The sequence below is a fragment of the Xyrauchen texanus genome, chromosome 15 (genome assembly GCF_025860055.1).
Source record: "Xyrauchen texanus isolate HMW12.3.18 chromosome 15, RBS_HiC_50CHRs, whole genome shotgun sequence".
Lineage (NCBI taxonomy): Eukaryota > Metazoa > Chordata > Actinopteri > Cypriniformes > Catostomidae > Xyrauchen > Xyrauchen texanus.
The window spans coordinates 10,196,037-10,223,305 of record NC_068290.1 but is presented as its reverse complement, the minus strand read 5'-3'; the positions used below and the strand labels follow the sequence as shown (position 1 = coordinate 10,223,305).

Sequence of the window (27,269 nt, the reverse complement as noted above, 5' to 3'; positions counted from 1 at the left end):
AAATACGTAATCCTGTTACATGTATTCCGTTACTCCCCACCCCTGTACATTGCATGCACTTTACTAAATATATAATTTGCCAGTTTGGTCCAAAAATATGATTACAAAATTACAAAAAACTCAATTACAAAGTAAAAAATATATATATATTTTTTAATAGTTTTAGAAGTACAAATGTCAACAATGTCAGTGTATTTTCTGCAATCAAAGACTTTACAGGTTGTGAATGTTACATTTTAAAATGTATTTCCTTTACTTTATTTGTAATATAGTATTTAAAACGAAATAAATAGGACATTTTCCATTTAATATTGGCAATAAAAGAACAATAATACAAAAAAAATCAAATTTCTAAACGATTATAAAAGATTCTTGGTGAGATTCTTTTTAATAATCAGAACATGTTTTCCCATTTAAGTCAATACCATCTAACATCAATCTATGAGTATTAACAATTGAGGGATTATAACTTTTACAGGTTTCCATGGAGATTACTTTAAACAACGATTTCTCCCACTATTCAAGACACACGCAAGATAGATGAACCAATGAGTATTCGATACGTCATCATTATGAGCCGGCAATGAAACGCGCGGTATTTTGAACACAACAAAAACAAACAGCTGAGACGTCAACGTGCAAGTTTTCAAGCTGTAAAATCGAAAGAAACTAACGTCTGCAAGCAGCAAAACATGTCAAAGAAAGCGCCAAGAGCAACTTTGAAGCTCCACATGAAGAAGAAATCGGATGTACGTATAGGAAAAAACGCGGACTTGATGGTGAGTAAATAATTAAAAACTCAAAACGTTTGCTCACGCGGAATATGAAAACACCCAAAATAGGAACGTGTTCCTTATATGTCAGGTGTTATGCTCTGTGCTTAACCAAATATTAAGTAATGTATCTGTCTCCTGACATTTGTACAATTATGCAGCTGTGGTTTGCTTCTGTTCTGACGTACATCATCGTGTTCATTGCCCCTAAATGTTGTCTTGGTAGGCAGCTGATTAGATTTTTAGACAACAAAATAGTTTGAGACAGCGAGATATGATCGAAGAGTAATGAGATTTTGATGGACTGGGGTATTATTGCCTGATCAGGTGTTATTCAGAAAAATTAATAAATAATTAAGACCCAAATATTATTCAAAACAATGAAATATGGACAGGTGTCGATTTCTGACAACGTATTCCCTTTTCCCTTTCTAAAATAAAGGTCGTTCTCACACATACCTTTTTAGGAGATGTTAAACCACATTAGTGAGTAAAACCCTCCTTGAATTTTGACCAAACATTCTATTTATAGCCTTATATTTTGAGTTATAATGGTTGAGCCTATTTGCTGAGGGTGATAAAGTAGATATTGCCAATGTGCTGGATGCATGTGGTATCATGGGGCTTTTTCATGTTGGCAAGTCATTTCATAGATGAAGCATGTGAAATTGTTTATGGCTTTTTGTTTATTTTTTCAGGAGTCACTAATGCAGTGTTTCTCAGAGTAGTTCGTTTCATATTGAGACCGGTTGTAACAATAAATATCAGTGTAATTTAATTTAGCATTAGATAGGTATAAAATAAACACATCGCATGTATGCATAATCAAATCCGGTTAAACCACTGCCATTTTCAGGCTGTTCAACTTTAGCAGATGGAAACTTCATATACAGAAGAAGAGTAGGCTTTTTCTCTTTATACATGTAATTAGCTACAACAACATTTCTAAATGTGCCTTTTCTATTATTACAATAATCCTCACTGTTCTTTGAAATTACAGTCAGTGTTTCTTGTAAAGCTCCCACTCATCTTGTTTCTTAGATCTAATTTTAGAATCAGTACACTTGTACTAACCACAAACAGGCAGACAAGCCTTTAAACAAGGCCACAGTTCTGTGATTTCTGAAGAAGATTTCAAGGATGTGGCCTCTTTACTGACAGCTGTGTTTACATTTGTGTGTACATAACGTTTAATTTTTGGCAGCACTAATTAAAACAACCTGCTTTTTACATGTGAAGTGACCACTGTAAATTTTGTTACATGCAATAATATGTATGACAGTGGTGCATGACTGCTTTATATTGACCACTTCATAGCTTAAGATGAAAGAAGCTAAAGTGATTAAAAGATAAATGATTAAAAAGTAATCCCAGCTGTTTATCCCATTAAAACATAACAATTTCTTGTCTGTTGTTCCTAATTTTAGGCAAATTTGTGACTGTACTTTGTTGAGTGTGTGTGTGTGTGTTTGTGGAGGATGAAATGGGCTGTCCGTGCACTAACAGGGTCCTAATTAAAGGTCCATTGCAGCTGGTCTTTCTTTATGGAGACTGGAGGTGGGGATGTAAAAGCCGCCTGAAAGGTGCTCCGCTTTACAGGGGTCTAATCCACCCATTAAAACTAAAAGGAAAACTGCAGGAAAAAATGAAAGAAAGGCACTTTTTAACCGTCCTATGAATATGTGCTGGTTTTATCTGGTTTCCTGTGCTTTTTATGACAAAATTCCTAATAAGGCCCTTCACATGTTGCCTAAAACATCACTTCATGACTGAGCCTAATTGTTGATCCGTAGCCCTGATTTTAGTTGTTCAAGCTCTCTTGTACTCTGATTGTAGAACTTCAATTACCAAACCCTATTATTTAAGATGCAGAGGTAACATTTTTGGTCTCAGTTAGCTTAATTAGACCTTTAGAGTTGACGCTTGTCAAAAATTGAGACTTAAAAACAGAGATGTTTACACAGTACAAGGCTCAACAAAAATTAGTTCTTCTGACGGGCCAATGGTCCAGCAGTTCATATGTTTACTTGCCCTCCCAACATTTTCACTGGTCCTGTCATAAGTGGATATGGGAATTGTTAGAAATTTAACAATTCTGATTCCTTTTAATGGTTCTGGTCCTTTTGAGGAAGAAATATTTTGAATAAATGCAATTAATATTGGATTTACTGCCCGTTTGATATACCTCTGGCTGTTACAAAATTACGAGATAATTTAATATTTTAACATAACAGATTCTTGCAAAAGGTGTTTAGACTAATTAAGATGCTTTACTAATTCTTTATTTCTTTCTAATGTACAGCACAACAAATAATTATGTTATGCTGTAAATTTATAATAATTAAAAAAAACATTCATACATTGTCAAAGACAATATGACAATGGGTCTGATCCAAAACTTAGTGAGTTGCCTGCTGTCTCCTGCCTACATAGGCTACTGTCTTCAATGGCAGCATCCTTACTGAAATGCAGCCTCAAAAGAGAATGAAAAGACAGAAACTCTATGTATCATTCAAATAGAGCTCCTCACAGAGCTAACCCTAACTGTGTGTGGAAGTGACACCCCATTTGTACGGGAGACTCAACGTTCAACTGATTTTAATACAGGTGACACAAGAGAAACTAAGACAATACTCTATTAGAGCATTACAACCCTATTTGACAGATATACTGTGCCTGCAGTTATAGGCTACTTGTCCTGACAAATGTTGTATAGTAAGGATGACTTCAACAATCAACTGACATTAATACAGTTTACATTTGAGTAACATTTATCAACACTCTTAGATAGCCTTAATATACAGTATACCGTCCAGAGGCAGTTCTAGGTATGTTTTGGAACAGATCTAATGTATAGTAAGCGATACATGTCATATCAATAACGACATCAAATAGTATTCTGATTTATGTACATCATAAGCCTCAAGTTCACATAACATTGTAACAGTTCTTGGATTATTTCAAATCAGACATGATGAAATTAATGACTTGCGATTCAGTAATCTTTTGATTTGCTAAAAAAATGCAGCTGATAAGAGCTATTCTTTTGGAACGTAAACCACTGTATGTTTTGCAGTGTAAATTCAAAGGAACCAATTCATAAAGAGTCATTTGGGAATTGGACTACACTGGAATAAGAACCGGTTCTCTGTTCCCAACCGAAGTCACAAATATGAAAATATATCACAACAAATCAAATGTTTAAGTTTGCATGAAATAAAAACACATGTACAATAGGGATGCCATGGTGTGAGTTAAAAAAAAACAAAAACTGTTTTTTTAACTGTTTTTAAAAAATATCAAATTTGTTAACCCCTTTTATCCCAATTTGGAATGCCCAATTCCCACTACATCTCTAGCCGTGTGTTTGAGGACAAGTTTCAGTTGCCTCCGCTTCTGAGAAGGTCAATCCATGCATCTTATCACGTGGCTTGTTGTGCATGACACCATGGAGTCTCCGCATGTGCCAAGCACAACTTGCCAAGCACCCCATTGAGATCGAGAACCACTAATTGCGACCACGAGGAGATTGCCCCATGTGACTCTACCTTTCCTAGCAGCCAGGCCAATTTGGTTGGTTCTAAGACTTGGTTGGAGTCACTCAGCACAACCTGGATTCAAACTCACTACTCCAGGGGTGGTAGTCAGCATCAATACTCGCTGAGATACCCAGGCCCCCTTTACAATTAACTGGTTTTATAATTATTTTCAAATATAATAAGAGACACTCCAGCGTCATGGCTAAACAGCTCTGTGGCAATATGTACAAGTCTGTTCTTACCAAAAACCAACTGGATCACTTCAGAAGTCATTGATTAATCCACTGGAGTCTTATGATTTACTTTTATTCTGACTGTATCTGCTTTTTGGAGCTTCAAAGACCATGCACCAACTTGAATTGTATGGACCTACAGAACTGAGATATCTTCTTTTGTGCTCAGCAGAAGAAAGTCATACACCTCTTAGATGGCATGAGGATGAGTAAATGATGAGAGAATGTTTGGTTGAACTATCCCTTGCAGTAATTACATTTTAATTCAAATGTCCCCAAACAGCCACTTTAAGTCTCTTTTTGGTGGATATGAGTCTGGTAGATCGAATTCCTCTGTTACAGTATTTTGGAGTTTGTGTGCAGCCCCAGTTTTTAGCGTAAATTGAAAGTTCACGTTCAGTCCGCGATACCTGGCCAAGTATTGTGTGGACACCATAACCTAGTAACTAACTAGATGCACTAACCACCCAAGAGATTAAGGCTTACACTGAAAAACTGTTTTGTACTGTATATTTATATATATATATCATATTTTTGCCATGTGTAAATATAATATTTAATGGGTTTTAAACAGTAGATTCTATTTATTTTTGTATTTTTTTTATCCCCGTTTCTCCCCAAATTGGAATGTACAATTCCCACTACTTAGTAGGTCCTCATGGTGGCACGGTTACTCACCTCAGTCGGGGTGGCGGAGGACAAGTCTCTGATGTCTCCGCTTCTGAGACAGTCAATCCATGCATCTTCTCACTTTGCTCATTGTGCATGACACTGCAGAGATTCCCAGCATTTGGAGACTCATGCTACTCTCCATGATCCACGCACAACTTGCCACAAGCCCCATTGAGAGCGAGAACCACTAGGAACCAAGGAGGTTACCCCATGTGACTCTACCCTCTCTAGCAACCGTACCTGTTTGGTTGCTTAGGAGACCTGAATGGAGTCACTTAGCACACCCTGGGTTTGAACTTGCGACTCCAGGTGTGTTTGTCAGCGTCAATACTCGCTGAGCTACCAAGGCCCCCAGATTCTAGGCTAAATTCTTAAGTTTAAATTAATGTGATATTAGTGAAACTGTACAATTGCCAATATCCTGAATGCACAACAAAAACACCTGATGTAGTGACTGCAGCACTGACCCTATAAGGCAAGTGAATGTTCCATCAACTGGCCCAAAAATCTCTCACACTGGCCCCGGGCCATTCTTATTGTTGAGCTTGGTAGTGTATCAGTATCTAGGGTAAAACAATGTCTGGAAAGCTTGTTTGCTTTGTTGAGGGATTTTTGATCCAGTTTTAAATTGCCAAAGTTTACAACACTGGAAAGGTTGCACAAAATGTATTTGGTCTGTGCATTTTTCCAGGATTCCAAGACAGTTTAATGGCCTTAACCCTTACATATTCTGTTCCCTATCAATACTAGTGTTTGGTCACATGTTTACACTATATTCTTCAGATCTTACTTTTAGATGCTTTGGTAATAATAATCCCTTAACAAGTGCAGTCTCCTTAAGCACCAAAACTGCGTTTTAGATTATCCCAACCGTTCCATTTCATCCCTCATGTTTATAAGTGCTTCCCACCGGTTGGGGCAGTGGCTTAAGACTTTGTTCTGCTTTGTTCTCCAGCTAAACTGAGATAGCCTCTGCAGCATTTGATGGTTGATTGAACATGAAAATAATCCGCTTCATCCTGCGAGGAAGCTGTGAGTGTCGTTTTTCTTTTTCCAGATTTTGCTCCAAACTGTGTACCCACGTTTGCCCCCTGACAGCAATGTTTCCTGCCCAGTGTTAAATCTGGGATAGTGTTGAAATTAAGGGTCTGTTTTGGAAGCCCATGCCAAGAGTTCTTTGCTTTGTTTGTACCAGGTTATAGGCTACAAGTTGCACAGGCTTGATTTCTGTAATTGCATGATGGGTTACTGAGAGCAGTGGAGCTGACATTGATGGCTGAAATGGCTGTAAAAATAATAGGCTAAATGCAAATAGTCAGAGACACTAAAATCTCTGGTGAGATCCTGCAGAAATATTTTGAATTGTTGCCAGATTAGATGTGTTGATTACAGTGAGTTTGTTTTCATGTGCAGTTATAATTGAGCTAAAGCGTGTTTTTGCATAGTTGAGCTAGAGTCTTCATCTGTCTGTCCAAGTACACATGACACAATGCGTAATCGAATATTTGAAGGAAGTACGTCAGCTGAGTAAGTGCCGGTAATATACACATCTTTTTTTTAACGTAATTATGCATTCTGTCTGAACAGCCCCTAAGGCAAAAGGCACTGACTCTCTTTGATGCTCCTAATGCTGCTCAGACCGGTTTTCTCTGCACCCCTTTGCCCTCTGTGAAGTTTCCATGTGCTTTCCGTGTCTGAATGAGGCAGTAGAGACTGCCTTTGCTGTAATCAGTTCAGTCGTTATGTTTTGGCAAAGCCTCTGGCACAGGGGAAGCCAGGGCATCTCAGTTTCCTCCTCGAAAATACTCTCAAGACCAGCTGTTGGAGAAGAATTCAGACGCCCCAGAGATGACCCACAATTATGAAAATGAGGTATTAATGATTGAAATTGCATCCAAATGGCTGTCGTGTAGATGCATAAGAAGTGCTGCCTTTTTCCCCCCACTGAAATCATTAGCAAATCTAGCTGGATACTAGGGATGTGCTGAATGACTAATTTCACTGATGTTTAAATGGAAATTTTGAAGTCGTCTAGTCTAAAAAGAAACCAACCTTCAGAAAACAGTTAAAAAAAATTATAAATATTATTGTTTATGCGACTCATTTAAAATACTTAATCTATTCCAAAGCTAAATTCCACTGAAAATGGGCATTTTTCTGCGACATGCGCGCCTTGCATTGTGATCATTGTACATTAAATATAGAACAAGCATTCACTGAATCAACGTTAGCAAATATTTAACAGGCATATTTATTGAAAACAATTAAAGGAATTGTGCAGGACCAATAGAGCAACCCAGCCTGTTCTAAATGGAGCTCACTACGTAAAAGTTACTCAACATATTAAAACATTAAGACATTGTTGAAATTAATTAACAAATGGGCTGAGCCAAATCTATGAGAGAGAACAAAATTGCAGAAAAGTTGTGCTTATTTCACAACGTGCAGTCGTGCATTAGCCATTGATCTAATATGACATCTGTTTGGAAAAGAACATTAAGCAATAACAGTTACGATGTAAAAAGAAAATTGATGCCTGTGATGTAGCCTACAATAAACCTAATGTATTCTAAACATGACGTGCACACAGAATAAAAGATAGTTTAGCCACTTTAGCAGTCGGCACCTCGTTGAAAATAAACAGTTATTTTCTAGGCTACTTATTCAAAAGCATACATTTTTGGATGAGCAAAATTAACACATCTATGTGGTCCGGAGAAAGTTGGGACTTGGCTCACCTGAGGCTGCTATCCTGTGCTTAAAAAAACCTGCACAGTGGAAAAATAATGTACAAGCATGCACAGATGTAAAGAAGACTCAAATGTGAAAACATCCATAGGGACTTTCAAATGTTTGGAAATCTGATTCCCACACCACCACCGAAGTAATTTTATAACTACTTTGCTGAGTTTGCTTGTCTAGCGAGGGGACATTTTCCTAAGCACGTGCAGCCTGAGGTGAAATGAAACTTTGGATCTGCTCCATATATCCTCTTTTTAAAATAATATTTGTATTATTAATTCTATTTAAAATATGTAACATTAATATGACAGTAATTTAAGTGCAGCCTCTGTAAAATCTAAAAAATATAATGCTGATCAGTTTAATGGGGGGAAATATTAGCCGACTATTAATTCCAGTGTCGACTAGCAGCATCGGAACCATTTAGTCAACTAGTTGACTCATCTTGCACTTCCCTGGATACAGTTCAGAGCCAGCAGCTTTTTGTACACAGGTGCAAAAAATAGGTTTGTTTGACTTTGAGTGAAATGTGAGACTTTTTGCAGTTGGGCTATCTGTGCCTGCTAACATTTTCAGGCCCAATTCTAAAGAAATGTTTTAAAGGACTCGTGGAATAAAATTCCTCTGTGGCTGGTGCTGGAGGGTTCTACAGTCTAAAATACTTGGTTCTGCAGTATATCGGCAACCTCTAGAGGTTAAATAAAAAATCTTCACTGACTCCACGTGGAGTTTGTTTTGAAACATGACTAGGCAATGCAAAGAGATGGACGCTTCAATAGTGGATTTAAAACACCAACAGAGAAATTCAAAGGTATGTAAACAGTTCACTAGGGCTGAAACGATTAGTCGACGTTATTGACAATGTCAGCAATAAATAATTGTTGACAAAAATTGCTGAATAGTCAAATATACTCATTTAACCTAACATGAGATCATATGAAACTCTAATGATGATGCGTGAGAGCAACACTGAGGAGAGGAAGAAAACGCAGCTAACAGTCCAGACGCATGCTAAACTGTCACAGCTTCAGGTGATGTATATCGCAAAGTATGAGAGAATTATACAAAAATACCAAATAAATTAATATTTATATTATTACAGAACAATTTGTCCTTCCTCCAACCCGCCTCCCTTATAAAATCCTATTCCAAAAACATTGTATTTATATACTTCTAATTTATATACTTTATTAACTGTCGGGGTCTGGCGACTGTTCAAGTGCTGTCAGTCGGTGCGATTGACACGTCTTAACGGCATAGGCATTAACTGTTCGATTTTTGGTTTGCCTGGCCCTTCTCTTTGCCGCCTCTGCCGGCGGTCCCTTCTCTCATTTAAACGTGATTGTGTCGGAGTGCTATCTGGGTTGGATGTGGTGTCTCTGGCTGGGGAGCTAACTGGCGCAAACCACAGTTCCAGCCAAAGATTACAATCTAAAAAGGGCAACCAAACAATGATTTTTGGTCATCTGCCAGGTCACAACCAGACCAGGTGAGCTTGATTGTGGTGCCCCAGTATCCTTTGTGGAGGAGGACATAGCGGAGCAGAGAAGCTTAACCGCTGGTACGGGGTTGGGTTTTGCTGGCGGCGGTGGAGGAGGGGCTGGGTGGATCGGAGTTGGGTTGGTGTCTGTGTCGGGGGGGGGTCTGTTGGATGTGCTCGCCGGCGGTAGTGGAGCGTCATTTTGTATATCAGCAGTCATTTTATTGACTGGTCTAAAATTTAATAAAGCTGAGATGATATTATTATCACTACTGCTATTATTATTATTAATGTAACTACTATTATTGTTGTTGTTATTATTATTACTACTAGTATTATATTACTACTACTACAACTATTATTATTATAACTATGATTAATATGATAATCTATTCATCTTTCTTTTTCTCTCTCTCCACAACATCACCAGAAAAATTGTATTAATAATATTGATTACTATTATATGACAATAAATTAACCTATTCCTTAAACTTATCACAGTACCTGTAGACACTACTATATCTATACATATATAATTATTTATAATGGGTTGAAGTGAACAGAAATGGGAAAGAGGCAGTCTTCGCCCCATTATACACATTATTATGTTTTTGATTAGTTTTTGTTTTTGCTTGTTTTCCAATATAAATATCAGAAACGCCTTTTAAAACAATGTACATTTACTTTAGCAGCTATACTGAAGAAGAAGAAAAAATTATCTCGGAATGTTGAATATAATATTAAAAATACTATAATTAAAAATATTATAAAATATCTAAAAATCATTTAAAAAAGATGCATTCACCTGAGAAGCAGCATATAAGATATTTAGACTTGCTTTTAGGGAATAGATCTTGAATAGAAGTATATTTTGTCTTTATTGCACTTTCAGAAGTATAACCAAGTGAAAAATACACTTGTAAACAAAATACACTTATATTTGCATCTTAAAGCAAGTCTAAATTTCTTATGTTGCTTCTCAAATAAATGTAAACATTCAGTGAACAGATTAATATCCTAAAATGTCCTAGTGAGGTTATTTAACAGTAAAAGCTGCAATTTAATTAGATAAATAGATAGTTTGCACATGCAGCATTTTAAGTGTTAGTGCTTATGAATGTGTGGACCCAGTGTTATGCAGAAGACACAAACTGCTCATACATGGAAAACACATTTATGAGCATCACATGCACTGTTAGTAGCAGATGACAGCAGGCAGAGCGCTCATTCACTTTTTAGCATGAGTCATCTACAGACTACATATTTATTTAATTAAATAGTAGCCTTTTTCAGTTTAATAATTACTGTGATTTATGTAGCGACCTGCTTTTCCGGATTGGGAATCTGCTGTAATTACGTCAGTGCTCCTTGGTCTAACAACACAGAAACACTACAAAATAAAAATTATGACAGAAATGGATCACTACTATATAATTATGTAATATTCACTGTTATACAACTACGAATAATAATAATAATAATATAAATCAATAGTAACTGTATTATATTTAAGCAATATCTCACATCTGTGATTCAGTACACTCACAACTCCAATGTTGTATATAGGATTGTGCTGTGAAGTTCTGTATAAAATCACTTCTTTGATAAAAATAATACAAATCATGTTGAAAATTAATTGTTATACTTTCATTTGATCAATGTTTTAATGTACAAATGTGCTAAATTTCTAATTAATTTATAAATTTGCAAAAATGTGAATAAACTGCTAATATTGAGTTGAAATAAAAAAATTTAAAAAACAGGTATCGTACTAAAAGTACTAAAAAAAAGTATCGGTACTCATACACGTTCTCAAAAAAATGGTAACGGAACATCAATAATTCCCAGTAAGGGTTGGTAAAAATATTGATTTCCTGATGCATCACGATTTTCGGTAATTGTGTAGTATAGTGGTGGAGGATTCAGCTGTGAGATTCTTTCACTGCGTGTTGAGAGTAACATTTATACATGTAATGTGTGTCCAAAGACAAAATCCACACTACCCATTCATCATTGAATAATGTCTTTTTTAATACCCTTTCTGTTTTCTGCATTCAGTTGTTGATCAAAAACTACAAAAAAGAAATTGGATAAAGCCATACGAGTCTCTCTCCTGTACAGATGCTCTACACAGAAATGCTGGTTTTGTTAAAGAGACGGTACCGGTTTGAGCACGTGTTCATATGTGTATTGTAAAAAGTACACATTATGTAACACAAACAAAAAATATTTAATAAAAAAAAAATATATATATATATATATATATATATATATATATATATATATATATATATATATATAGATAGAATACATTGATTTGTTCATATTTAAAAAGCCCATATGTGACCAAAATGATGAAAAATTTATATATTTAATAATTTTTGTATTGTAGTACCTAGTAAGAAGGACATTTACTGTTTACTGTTAATTTTGCTGCTACATTAACCAGTATACTAGTTAATAATAAAGTGTTTCTTAATAAGCTATACATTTTATATTGAAATAATGTGTAGTTAGAGGTTTGTGTTTCTTGACAGAGTACTCTCAAGTAGTGCCACAAAATAAAGTGCATCTCTAATCTAAATTTGTACCCAATGCCTCGTATTAACAAACTGCTCGATTGGTTGGGTGTGGCTCGCTTTTATCCAACACTGGATTTAACAAAGCGTTATTGGCAGATCCCCTTAACACCTATGTCCCGTGAGAAAACAGACTTCTCCACACCATTTGGCTACATCAATTTGCGACCCTTCCGTTCGGTTTGTTTGGGGTCCCGGTTTCGTTTCAGCACCTTATGGACGAAGTCCTCAGACCTTACTCTGCGTACCCCACTGTCTATCTGGATGAGGGTTTTAAATATGAATGCTAATGATCATCACCAGGCATTGATTGTCTAACAGCTGTTTGTTATTGCAGTGAGAGTGGAAACTGGCTGTAATAGGGAGCCAGACGCCAGTCAGGAGCAGAGAGAGTTGCACGCAGCAGTGTGTTGATGTGTGATCAACACACTGCTGCGTTTATTTTTTACAATGAAAAACATTATTTGAGTTTTTTTAAGCACTGAAAAGTGTGGGAAAATAAAGACCTTTTTGAGTTGGATCTCGCAGTCTCCTGCTTCTCCCTTAACTGTGAACATTGTTACACCAGCTATGACTGGCACCAAATTTTCTTAGCAGAAACTCTGTGGTGGTCATTTTAAATATGTAAACCAAGCTGGAGCTCTGGCCTGTTCTGAAATCCACCCCCCAAAGTGTAGACCCCATTCATCATCTCGTGACAAGATGCAGTAAGACAGATGAAGTGCTGAAAATGAAACCTTTTCATGATCTAATCCGACAAGGTTGTACAAGGGCCTTTGTCTTTGGGGAGGCCTGGAAGATTTATCATCTTTCATGGACCCCCCACTCCTGTTGGACCTGCCTGTTAGCTCCTGTAAAATAATCTACTTTTACTGTGGTACTTATCTGCTGATCCATGCACAGGTAGGGCAAGCTGCAACACACTAGACATGACAGAACCAGGTCATGAACAATGGAGTATGATGTTCACTTGAGTCACTCAAAACATCGGATAGGCCTCTTGACTCACAGCGTTTGGCCTTTTTAACGCAAAGTCACCAAGAGCCTCTTGAAATGATTACATGGTTGTCTATCACTCAAACATGGTTCTTTTAGCTCTGGTTTAGTTTTAGCAGTGTTTAAACTTTGTGGTTAAGAGAAACTGATATGCTTTTTTTGCTTATTGGCCTTGTGGAATAAACAATGGTAGGCTAATTTGTGGAGGAATTCGCAGACTTAACCTCAGCAGAATTCTTTAAGACGTGTACATTAGTAAAATGTAAAATGCAGGTATGTTATTGTTAGAGCTAAAAATTATTTCTCTTGTGTCCATAGGCCCAGCTGAATCTTCTAGTTTTCCTACATCGCCTGGCTGAGGAGTCCAGGGTCAAAGCCTTTGAGGAGAAAACAGCAACCATCAAAGTTCACCATGTCAGTGCTGTCGCCAAGGTATGCATGGCAACCTTACTTATTAAAAGGCATAAACTTCATTGGCTTCAGCATTAGTTCATAATAAAATTATGTTAATAATTGTTGGCGATCCAAACACTGTATGCTGTTATTTTTGTGTGGAACACTAAAGGAGAATTTGTAATGTGTTTTTTTACACCGCACTTTATTAAACAATGAGAATTTATAGTGACCTCATCTGTTAAGCTCCAAAAAACATATAATAAATGTACCATAAACGAGGGATGCACCGATAAGGAATTTCTGGGCTGATACCAATAAGTGATTATTGTCCCTTCACTAAGCTGATTGAAGACACTTTGATTACTGTTGCTCGCTCTGACAAGCTTTGCAGAACTTCCCATAGGAATAAATGGGATATTTATTGCTTTGAGCGGCATGGTTTTTGTCAAATTATTTTCACAAATGGAAATGACAATATTCAAACGTGGGTGGGAATAATGACATTTTAAAGCAAATTTATCTGATGATTTTTGTAAAAGAAGACTGAAGACTGTGAATCAGTTACTTGAAAAGAGTCATTTGATAGTGATTACACACCTGATAACATTAGTGTAATTAAATAGAACTTCTTCTAATGTCTCATAACACATCACTACGATGCTGTGAATTCTTTATTTACTATCGCCTTTACTAAGACCTGAATCGGTTGATAAATTAATTAATGTTAAGTTATTAGATTTAATTTTCCTTGGAGCAAATATAGGCTTCTTCGCTGATGTTGCATGTTCATTTAGGAATAAGGGCTAACAGTTTAATCCAGGGGTGCCCACACTTTTTTGTGTGATGATCTACTTTTAAATGACCAACTCAATAAGATCTACCAACTAAAAAAAAAACATAGTTTCATTTAAAATAAGAAAATGCTTGTTGGGACTACTGCATGTATTCCTACATGGAATTCATCTTCTAATTAATAAAAAAATATATAATAATGTTCAATGTTGATATCATTCAGTTTTAAAACTAAACTCAAAACACCTACAGCACAACAGATTACAATAGCCAGGGCATTTACCTTATTCTGATGACTTGCACTGAATGATATCAGACAGTTTTGCCTAATCCGGGCAGTAGCTGCTGGTATTAGGTCTCAAACACTGCTAGCATCGCAATTTCGTACTCTGTTCTTAGAAGTCCTTGAAGGCGCGTATGCGCAAACCTAGTTGTAATGGCAACTGAATAAACAAAACCTCGCCTGGTCAATATTTACTCGTCAAGTGCAAGTCAGACAGGAACTAAAAGAAGGAAAGACATTATATTTATTTTTATTAAAATTAATTAAAAAGTACTTTTACATTTTGTGCGACTGGTAGATCGCGATCGACGTATTGGGCACCCCTGGTTTAATCCATAGCACGCTCTTCTCTAGATTTGTTTAAAGATTTAAAAAGAAAGAAAGAAAAAACACTGTGTGTATTCTCCCTAGGTACCTCATGTCACTATTACAAGTGACCCCGGAAAAACATTTTTAAATTTTTTGGATCATTTTTTAAACTTCTGCTTAACTGCACAAAAATTCCACTTTTCCACCTAATCAAGGCCGCTTGATTAGGTGGTCTGGGCTTTGGTTCATATTAACAATCCGCTTGCTGATATGAACACAAATTTCATACCAAATTGCGGAAGTGAACCTCTTTTGATGACATATAATTCATGTCTTTGCAGGCTCGATCAAAATTATCACGGTATAATGCATTTTTCATACCTGCTTGTCTTCAAATAAATCCCCTACATTTTCATTTTCTGTAATCCTGATTAATTGCTCACAGAGAGAAAAAATTTGAACAGATTTAATAGTCCATTAAACCAAAACGAGGCAATAAATTGACACCATGTAACAAACATTAAAAAACAAAACATACAGTACAAACCCTAATCTCTGTAAACATGGTGGAATATTTATGCTAGCCGACAGACTGCGTGTGCAGTGGTGGTTTGTTATGTATGTGCGCACATTGTGGACTTCACAGATGCTTGTACAGTGCTCCTCTGTGGCAGTTCCATTGTATAACTTGATCACAATCATAATGGGAATAGGTAAAAACATCATACAGATCAAATAGTCATGAGTTATAATGTTAGAAAAGTCTTAACTAGTAAAATACAACAAGTACATTAGTTTCACTCAGAAAACAGTGTCTTTAGCCATCTCACGTTACTCTTTGAGAATTATTTTAAGATCTATGCACTGTGTTACGTTGTGTTTTGGGCTTTTTTTAATCGGGATCCTTTGCAATAAGTAATGATGTGCTATTTTTCATATTCAGTTTATGTTTCATGAAGTAATAAGTAAATACATATTTGTTTGTCGCATTTTTGTTTACTACTTCATGAAGCATAAACAGAATATGGTAAATGGCATGTCGTTACTTACAGAAGATAATCCCGATTAAAACCATCCCCAAAACAACATAAATTATCCCATAACAAATTATCGGTGGAAATATCTGCAGTAATTACACTATCGGCGTGAGTTGGAATTATAATATTATAATATTTAGATTCTCCCAGTTATTGGCTAATAACATATCGACCTCTGATGTATTGTGAATCTCTACTGTAAATGTAGTCCATTTGACTTGTTTATCTACATTCCAAGGCATATAAAAGCCAAACGAGGCAGAACATAAGATTTTCATTGAATAGTGTCTTCAGATTCTGTCTGTTCCTCACACAAAGCTATCATATGGCTTTAGAAGACGTGTGTTTGTGTATGTGTCACATGTAGGGCTGCAACTAATGATTATTTTGACAATCGACTAATTTTAGGATTATTAGAATGATTATTCGACTATTTGGGCAATTATTGCGAGATTAATCATTAGCTCTTAACCAACTTTTCAGTTTGTCCCCCAACTTAAAAGGTTGTAATAAACGTGCTTGATTACAATAAAGAAAACAAAATCATATTTAAAAAATACATCTAAATGACATTCACTGAATTTAGGGCTGCAACTATCTATTATTTTGATAATCGATTAATCTTCGATTATTTCTTTGATTAATCAGATTAATAATGACATTTCCTGTATTTTATTAAAATGTTATATTTTAAGAAACGTAAATGATAAAAGACTATGGATTTGGTTTAGTTTACTATCTATACCCTCACAAAACTTTAAACAAGGCCTAAATATTTATGTTTTATTATTATTTTTACTTTCAGGACATATGCAAAACGGTTCCTTAGCTTGTAAAACTTAAAAAGTTATGTTTATGAAAGAGTACAAAAATTTATCGGGGATGGAATGGGACAAAAAAATCAGCCCAGCAGAGGGCAATGGTGACACCAGTATAGAAATATTAATAATTCTGCCCAGCTGAAATTAATGCATAATTATGTTAGATGCGTATGCTTGTACTCTGTCACTGATTATATACATTTGAAGTTTTTTAAATGAATATTGTATGTTTTAAAACCATATTGTCATTGTATACATGTTTCTAAAATATTATTTTCAAAAATACATTTTTAAGGGTAGTGCATGCCCAAGTATAAATTTACTGGTGAAATCACTAATATCAGGAGGACTATCAAATTTCAGGACCCTTAGCATTATTATACATTATATTCAGTATTATATACAGTCAGAGTCGGAGCCAGGATAATTTACCCACGGGGGCATTTGAAATGTTGAAGGGGACACAGATTTGCCATAAAATGTAACATTGCTGAAAATTACAGCTCGGTGGTCATCTTTGGAATACTTCCAGGGAGCTTTTTTTCTATGTAAAAAAAGCGGCATGACAGTGCAGCTACTATCTGCTTGAATGGGGAAGACCGAAATCTCCCAAACGGTTGGTCAAGATTACAATCAAAGAACATAATTCAAATCAGCAATAAAAACCTGACAACACTGGTATCATAAATTGTGCATCTTTACTTTAGATTTAGTTAATAAACGAAAATGTCCTATCTTGTAAAACGAATGCGCATGCGCGTTCTCGAGTTGATTAAATGCGATTGGCTCTTTTACCTGAAGGCGGGACTTTCTACATCTGGTGACCATTGGGCATTCCAATTTCTCGCATTTTAATAGGAGTGACCAATCTCTGCTAAAGAGTCTCTGGGTTTTCAAACTGCACAAACCTAAACACCCCCTAAAGTAGAGTGCATGATATTTGTTCACTTCCTGGTAACTGTTGTGAAGCAGAGGCTGCAGCCAGAAAATGCTTCTTTATCCCTTACCTGTACATGTGTCTGAAATTGTGGCATGTCAGCACTTTAAAATGTACCTAAAAATTGAAATCTAAAATATTTTTGTTTTATAAATATATAATCAATTGGTCTCCTGGGAGCACGCTCCAAAAACATGCCTATATTTCAGATTTACGCATTTCAATTTCATAACAAAATTCCATGAAATTTAATTGAGTAATCTTAAACAAAATTAAATGAAAAAAACCTCAATATATTGACATTTTATAATTGTAATTTTTATAAAACCTAATTGTGACGAGGAGGAGGGCGTGACAGGGCTGTGATGACGCACGCCTGGCGCTGATTTGTCTAATCAGTGGGGGAGAGATAAGGAGGGGTCGGAACGCCAGTTCGAGAGAGACGTGAGTATTTGTGTGTGTCTTTGTGTTTAAGTTGATTTATGTCATTCAAAATTTTGTTGACTGTTCAGCCGGTTCCCGCCGCCTCCTTGCCCATCCTTACTCGTTACGTTTATAAAACCTAATTGTGATGAGGAGGAGGGCGTGGCAGGGCTGTGATGACGCACGCCTGGCGCTGATTTGTCTAATTAGCAGGAGAGAGATAAGGAGGGGCTGAGATGCCAGTTTGAGAGAGACGCACATGTTGTGTGTGTCTTTTGTAATTTTGTTTGTTTGAGTGAATGAAATTCTATCCATTTATCAACCTAGATAATGTTTAAAACAACATCACTTACAGTTTAAGTCAGAAGTTTACATACACCTTAACCAAATTCAGTTTTTCACAATTCCTGACATTTAATCATAAAAATATTCCCTGTCTTAGGTCAGTTAGGATCACTACTTTATTTAAAGAATGTGAAATGTCAGAATAAAAGTAGTGTAGCGCAGCCACATAAGGGTTGAATATTTATATTGCTGTTAATTACTCTAATTATTCTTCTAAGACAGCTGCTATATTCTAATTATTCTACCTGTGTTTATTGCCCAGTTATGTGTTTGAGTTCCCGTTTTACTCACGCGAGAGTTAAAGTAGGCCATAAATGCATCCACAGGAACACCTCCTATCAAAAGCTAATTGTCTAAAGGCTTGACATCATTTTCTGGAATTTTCCAACTTACTGAATGTACATTTCTAACTGACTGGAATTGTGATGTAGTCAATTAAAAGTGAAACAATCTGTCTGTAAACAATTGCTGGAAAACTTACTTGTGTCATGCACAAAGTAGATTGCTAATATTAAATCTGTGGAGTGGTTAAAAGAATTGACTTCAACCTAAGTGTATGTAAACTTTTGACTTCAGCTGTATATTCATTAACAAAACACAGCAAAGGGTAGTAAACCACTGTAATTTCCTTCTTTTAGCCTTTTAGCCTCTGAGCTCTGACTGAAATACATGGCAAAAAAAAAAAAAATTAATTAAGAAGTGCACAGTCAATTGACCAGACTGTATAATTCCTGTCCCCATATTGCACCTGAATTGTTCAAATACTCCCTACAGATAGTTTAACGATTCATTTTCTTTCATTCATTTGACAATTTAGTTGAATAATTAGGCTTGCAAAGACCCAAAGTCCTACTTGAAAAACTGACCGAACCCGGCCCGAAACCCAAAAAACAAACAGTTTTGCGAAATACCTGGAAATACGTGCCTGATTTTAAATTTATAACATATATACTTTATAAAAGAAAATAGCAGTGAAATTAAAGTGACATGCTGGAGAGAAACAACTTAAGCGCATCAAACAGCATACGTCCTCTTTCAATACACCTGATGCAGCAACCGCTCCACATTACAGAGGCCCCATTATGCTTTTTTGGGATTTTACCTTCCTTTGTGTGTAACATAGCTCTTTGTGCATGTAAAAGGTATGCAAAATTACAAAGCACAAAGTCCACACAAAAGAAATGTATACGCTCCCACAGACAACACTGCTCAAGAACTTCAAGAAACAGCTTGATTGTAGTCCAGCCATTTCTTCCATAAAGTATTAATGTCACTATGTAACACATTTGCTTCGTTGCGAAAGCAAAAGTTCTTTATTTGGACTTCCAAATCCAGACAAATTGAAGTATCTGTGGTTAAAAATTATTTTTACCCCAATTCCTCAGCAGTACAACCACAACCAGTGCTGAGTTTTCAAGATGGTTACTCCTGAAAGATGGTGCAGTTCCCACTTTTTGGGTCAATCTGGCGCTTCAGGATCACAACCTGTATGTATTCTTGATTATTTGTGGATTTACCGCTTTCGGTTGTCAACAACTAACTTGCTCACTAACTCTCTAATATCCCCGGAAATGTCCAACCTAAGCCTCTGTTCTCCTTTCATATCTCGAGTGAAAAAATTTCAGCTACACCCATTCCTGTAAAAGATGACTAACTTAGATGCACTATCTGTCTTTTACTTAATCTACTGTGTACTTGCAAGAAAGCAAATAAATTCAAACGTATCCCTGTGAAACGTCCTGCTCAAGTTGTGCTTGCGAAGGTGGTTTGGGTTGATCAGTTTGTTCTTCCAAACTTTCATTATTTCATTCATTATCGGAATCGGGCTAGAACTGGTACGGCAAAAACCGATGCCACTGTTACATAGTTACAGTAGTGTTTACAGAGCCGCTCAGGAAGACTCTGGAGCTTAAACTGTTATGGTAAGGGGTGTTACATTTCCAACACATGCTCTACGTGGTTGTCCAATCACAATAGACTAGGCCAGTTGACCTATCAGAGCAGACTGGGCTTTTAGGAATGGGGGGCTTTAAAGAGACTGGTGTTAAATCAGAGTGTTTGAGCCAGAGGATGAAGAGAGTGGAAAATAAATGTACAGTACGAGAAAAATAATGTAGTTTTTGAACATTAAAGCATGTAAACATTCTAGTAGACTCCCAAAATAAAATTATGAAAGTGTAAATTAGCATAATATGGGCTTTATAAACCATGTGTTTACTAACAAAATTCGTACGTCGTTTTTAAAATGAGTCTCATCATGCTTCACATTTTCACTGATCTGTAAATTAACCTCACAGATGGTGCTTCTCCGTGCTCGCTGCATAAATCCAACTAATCAGTAATGAACTTCATTGTCGATGATTTTCATTATCGATTAGTTGTTGCAGCCCTAACTGAATTAAAGTGGAAAAATATTTATTTTTTTAGTAAGTTTAAGTCAAGTATCCACTGCTAAAAATCCTATTGTTATAAAGTCTTGTTTTCTAAAAATCCTTAAAACAAGATACATTTACATTGCTTTAACAGAATGTATCTTAAATATAAGTGTATTTTGTATATTAGTGTATATTTTCACTTGTTCACTCATAGAAGAGGCGCTGACCTCACAGAGAAATGCCAGTTTTGGAGTTTGTAGTTATTTACATGACCTGCTTTCTCATTTGAACTTATAGCTATAACGCATTATATGTTTCCTTTAAAAACGCTCTACTCGCAATTCTTGCTTAAGCGGAGCGGCATCTCTGGGTCCACTTATTCCGCAATGCAGGGGCAGATTTAGGCATGGGCAACATGGGCAGTCCGCCCTCGTGTTACGTTAAATTAAATGACATCAAACGACTATTCGACAACTAACATTTTTGTCGACACTTTTTTTTTTTTTTATTGTCGATAACGTCGACTAATCATTTCAGCCCTAGTCACATGGACAACTTTAGTGATGTTTTTATGGGTTATTTTGGCCTTTTTGAAACTTGTCAGACATGGTCACTATGATTGACATGATTTGTCCTTCAAGTTCTCCTTTTGTGTTCCATGGAAAAAATAACAGCATATGGGCTTGGAACAACACAAGGGTAAGTAATTAATGCAGACTTATTTTTATTCCCAGATCTAGTGAAGATGATCTTATTCACTCTCAGATCTTGTGAAGATGAGCCTATTCACTACAGTATGATCACATAAAACTAAGAAGTGAATCAGTATCTGTATTTTGTAGGCTCCTCATATGAACAGTTATTGAACTTATGTGAGGGTAGAATTCTCATATAAACAGATGGTTAATTGTGTTTGTTGTCTTTGTAAGAGGCAGAAAATTACTTATTTTATCTCTGGCCAATGCGGCATTGAACTATTAGACAAGATGTACTTCCTCCTTCCCTCCTTTTTACTTCAATGGATTTATTTTAGCCTGAGGATCAACAAGGTTTAAATCAGTGATGTTCTCTTGCAAGCAGTGGGTACCTCAGATTGGCTGGGTTAGGTTTCAAATGCATATTAATTTAATCAGGCTGCATTGTTAGCAGATGTCACCCGTGGCCACCCTATTGATCTTCTCAACAGTATGTGTTACAGCAACCAATTTGGTCATTAGTGATCTGCCAAGAGCAGCATCAGGTGAGGGGCATCTTACCTTCATGTCTAGTGTGATAGTAGTGTTTCAATTCATTTTTCTGTAGTCAGGTTGGGCAAGATTACACCATTGAAATTATTTTTTAATTATTGCGGCAACTACATTTTCTGAAATGTAATCATTATTGCATTCCATGTTGATTGCTGTTTGCCTTTTGAAATTTAGATATCCAAGTGCTGTATGATAGATTTGGTTCAGCTGAATCTCCTGTTGTATTTTATTTTCTTGAGTTTTGAATCAGGCAATGAGGCAACAACTAAACAAGCTCATGTTGCAGCCAGAATCCGGCTACATCATCTTGCACCACCTTAGTGATGGATATTTTTCTTCAGCTCTATAGATTTGTATGGGGTCACCACATCATATGAGTCATGATAACACTGAACAGAGATCCGGACAATTTTGAGTCCTTGTGCTGTGTTTATTTTCATGGGGGGGGCTTATTTGGTTTAGATGTAATTGTGTGCAGAGTGGAGTGCTCCTTGTACAGATGCAATTGTGCAGCAGGGGCATGAAAAATGCCTTGCTTGTTCCAAATCAAGAGAGAACTCCTGATGGCCTGTCAGAACTAAACATGTTAAGAATTATATGCTTTACAAAGTTCAGCCACAGAATGGTTCAGCATGGCTGCCTCTCAAAACAGGTGTGCAATGTAGAGCTCTGCCATGGAAAGTGTGGAGTTAAACAGGGTGTATATGAGAAATCTGGGAGTACCCAAACAAATACAGACTATTCATTGCCCCCTTTACACCTGGCATAGTTTTGAGTAATTATAATTTTTGATTTTGTTTTTATTTGTTACAGAAACTGTTAAAGAGCACACGTGGATAATGTGGAAGACAGGAGCTCCCATCACATCATTTTGTTTTTTCCAACAACTCTGATCCTGTGACCAATAACAATTATAAACCATGGACTCTCTAAGATTTTTCTTGTCTTGTTTTGTGTGTATGATGAAATTTATGTCGTCATGTCTCCTAAAATGCTGGGCCTTCCTTACAAGCACTATTTGGATGTAATCGATGTTCAGTTCCTTTCCATGACTTGAACTTTTGCTTTTTAATGGTATTTGGAAAGTAAACCTTGGATGATGGACTGTATCATGCCCTGATATCTATAGCATCACATGTGTCCCACATCTCTTTAGGTTATATTATTACTTTATACCTGCTAATAAACTATGTGTACCACTTAACTTGGGTAACACATGGTTGAGTAACCGTGCAGTGTTTCTTTCCTCACTCTTTAAAACAACTAGAAATTTGGCCGACTGCCACTGACAGCAGAGGGACTATTATCTGTGGCTAATCACCAAAGAAGGTTTTTAGCAGGAAAGTTCACACAGATGATTTTTCGTTCTCCTGTGTTGACTAACAGAGCTCTTAGAGCTCTCGTAAGGAGTGAGATCATTTTCATTTACAATTATTAATTTAATCATTAATATCTAACCTACCCACAAAAATAAAGTACTTTGGCAAATCACATTAAACCAGTCAAGAGCATGATCAGGTCATATTTCACCGCAATATAAATATCTTCCATAAAGAAAATTAAGCCTGTTATTTAGTTTGCTCGAAACAGAATCTCGAGACGTGCTTTTCTACGTTTCCAACAACGTTGATTGACAGTCCCAAACTCACGGCATTGGTTGAGTCAAAGTTGCAGTGGTGGTGGTCGGGATGCTCAAACAAACAGAGCAATATTTTTATAGTGCCACAGAGAGATCGTGTTTACAGTTTTCATGGATCAACCTATGAATGCCCAGAGGTTAAATTGGGCCGGAGCGCACCGGAGCGCAGCTCCGCCTCCTCAGGTCCACAACACACCCTGACGGAGCTCAGCTCCGTCTCCTTCAGAGGCGGCGGCAGCCGATTTTTAATGTTTTGAGTGTAGCCCCGAATGTATTTTGAAAAGTTGACTGACAAATATGAAAACAAAAAGCCTATGTAAACCCCCGAATTCATAAGTTGCCTTATTTCATTGTGCTTTGGCTTTGCACATACTGCATACAGCCTGTAAAAATAGACATAGGCATAATCTAGCCTATAGAATAAGTTCCTTTGCTGTCGGTAGCCTATGGGCGACTCCGTTTCTTCCTTTCTGTTGAATATGCAGCAGGTAGGGGAGGAGCTGACATCAACTTACTTTACTTAGTGGCGAGTTAACAGCAGTTAGCAGGAAAGACAGCAAAAATGAAGCAAATGAGGCTTCTAAAATTTCCGAAAGAAGTCAGTGGGTAAGAATTCACATTTGTTTTTGTCCTTAAAGTCTAAAAATCATCATCTAACTGGCTTTCACCCACAGTAGGCTAAACCTCAAGAGGTCCACTACCGCCTATTATTATGTGTTATAGCCTCTGGCCTCGTGGTTAGTTCAATCTCCTCTCACTCTGGAGACCGCGGTTCGAGTCCTATTCGTAGCATAATTTTCTTGTTTATCAGGTGTTGTTTTCGCTAAGGATCACCAATAAGCATTAACATAAAATGTATGTGTGACTTGTTTTGTGATATTAGTTTGTAGTAAATATACACTTTGAGGGTAGCAAAGATGAGCCAGAATCAGGCATGGAAACTAGCAATTAATCAGTCTCTTTACTTTAGAGAAAGTTAAAAGTGAAACATTGTTTATCTCAATGATCCTAATGAAAGGATTTTGACAGATGAATTATTCTCATAGAGATGATGAGAATTATATACAGTTCGATGCCATAGTGTGTCAATGAACTTAGACTAAAGTCATTCATGTATTGCTTTAACTTAGGATCTTATACATCATTTTGACTCTTTATGTCAAAAAATATTAATTATTTATATATAAAAAAAATTTTTGCTTCACTTTACTCACTATAATATAACTCTTTTGTGATGACTTTATGTTAATGTACATGAAAATTCAAGAATCATGACAGATCTTAGGGCAATCCCACTGATCTGCTCTTCCCAATACATTTTCTTCAATGGTATTGGTCTATTATTTGACATATGTAGCACTTGATGAATGAGTTGTTTGAAGCTGATTTGCAATAAGTTATGTGCTGTATCTGTTCTTTTGCATCACAGATGATTCAGGGAGGAGAGAGGATGTTGAGGATAGTACTAGAGTGGAAGATTTAGGAACTGTAGAAACAGGCCCAGCCAGAGCAAAACTCAAAGAATACCCTCTCACCAGCTCTGGACTACAGAGAAGTGGTTGCTAGTGTGAAAATAAAATGGTCTGGGCTAAGCCCCGGATGTCCTTCAATGCTGGAAACGCCTCTGTGTCGTCCTGCCATAGATTAAACATAACCTGTATTTAATGTATCCTGGGTCGCATTTCCTTTTATGTTGCATAGATTTGTTCATTGTTTTCCGGTACAAGGACATGCATCATGTGACATTATTTTTGTTGTTGATGTCAAAATCTACAGAAACTGTACTTAATATGGGCCCATTATTATCTCATTTATTACATAATATTACATAATATTACATATTTATACACATATTACACAGAAGGAAAGGCTCCTCATTACCATGGTTAGGTCAGTGTGCTATAGTCTTAAATAATAATAATAAATTAATGTATTTATGAAAAATAAATACTAGCTGAAACACATCTTGAAACTTTAAACGGCCACTGTTATGTCTAATAATAATTCTAATAATTCTACCTTTAGATTATTTCATATGAAACTGAAACATTTTACTTTTACTCGTGTAAAATCCTGAAACAAATTTGTAAAGGTGATGGTGTGTAATTATTAATATTTGTAACTATTTTGGTAAAGGGGCCACATCGGGCTTTAAGTAGTGCATGGGGGGCCACATTGTAATGCTTTTGAGATACAATGTTCTGCATTGATTTGGTTTGTTGTAACTTTTAAGGCCAGAAATAGTTGTGTACTCAATTTTCTGAAGTGTATCTGTGACTAATGGGACTATTCTGCAATTGCCTAAAGTATTATATTGCTCTCAAAGATAGATACTTTTCTATCAGGCATTACAAAACTCAATAAAGGCGGAGATTATACATTTATTTTGCCATCTCTACTTCCCTGTTCATTTATTATTCAGTTTTAATAATAATAAAAAAAAATGTATAGAACGACTAATGTTTGTCGCAAAGCGGACGAGTTTACACTTTTTTTTGTTTTTTTGTTTCTAAAACTTGTCCTGATGCGTTTCTCCTCGATGGTTTTTCAACACTCAACAGAATAACACAGGCAGCATGAATATGATAAATAATTACTGCAAGAGTTACATTAACATACAGGTGCGAAGGGACTTCAACGTTTCTAAATTGCACAAATAAAAAATAATAATAAAATAAGTGAATTGTAAAGTATTTGTCTTTGTTTGAAGCCCCATTGGTGTAAAAACACATTAAGTCATTTTACGGCGGGATTTTAAATGATGACCATTCACCGTAAATAAGGGCTCCCCCTCCCTACAAAAGCCAATTTAACCACTGTGAATGCCCTAAGGCCAAAGTTTTCCGCATACTGGTTCATCTTGCACACATTGCACAATAAAACAATACATTTCGTCATACACACTGTCACGCATACTGTCTGTATTCAGCCCAATTTTCTATGCATGTCATCTGCGCATATGTCTTCTGTTAACTGTACTAAAGAGTGTCACAAAGCAGTAATAGTGCACATACGTCGAACACATCCGTATGGAGTCGCAGTAAAAAAAAAGGATACTTTGAAAGGCTAAGCACTTGACTGTGCATAAGACAACATGCATAAAAATAAAGTATAACCTAGCCTTTTCTTTTAGTTGACACGGTATATTATGCTGGGATAAGAGAAAGTGTTTCAATATTAAAGTTGCACACTCCAGCTTTAGTGTCTACAGTGCTTATTTCTGTTTAGTAGAATCAATCATTGAACAATTGTTGCAAATAAAATGGAAAAACGAATATACATTTATGAATTTACATCTTTTAACTGCTCTGTCAGATGAGGTTAGTCAGAGTTTTATTCTTTCAATCAACAATTACATGCTCATGACGGTATGATTCATTGTCAGCAAACAATACTACATTCAAGAAGGATTTTCATGTTTCAAACACCCGGTTTCATCCAAATGGACCCTACACTTGAAAATCAGTTCTATTTCTGCATAAGAACCGTGCTTCTTACATTGTTGGGGTAGGACCAAGGGGCTTGACCTCATGACCACAGACAAGTAAATGTTTGGGTGTCACTTAGCTTGTATATTTACGAGTGCATCCCACTGATGATCACATTACCTGGGAGTCACCCTACTCTTATCCAACTGTCAGAATTAATTGA

The 27,269-nt window shown here is 36.3% G+C and overlaps 1 protein-coding gene across 2 annotated transcripts; it reads left to right on the top strand.

Annotated features, from left to right (window-relative positions):
• Window positions 1–616: 616 nt before the first annotated feature.
• cenpw (centromere protein W) lies at window positions 617–27,269 on the top strand. Of its 2 annotated transcripts, XR_007972154.1 has the most exons (4): window positions 617–779; window positions 13,333–13,446; window positions 22,793–23,755; window positions 26,451–27,269. XR_007972154.1 is itself a non-coding variant. In XM_052144682.1 (3 exons), the coding sequence occupies exons 1-3, from the start codon at window positions 693–695 to the stop codon at window positions 22,817–22,819; spliced, it is 228 nt and encodes a 75-aa protein (XP_052000642.1). In that variant the 5' UTR covers window positions 617–692; the 3' UTR covers window positions 22,820–24,051. The 2 variants fall into 2 exon arrangements, 1 of the variants encoding a protein (XP_052000642.1); XM_052144682.1 differs by lacking the exon at window positions 26,451–27,269 and having other exon boundaries at window positions 22,793–24,051.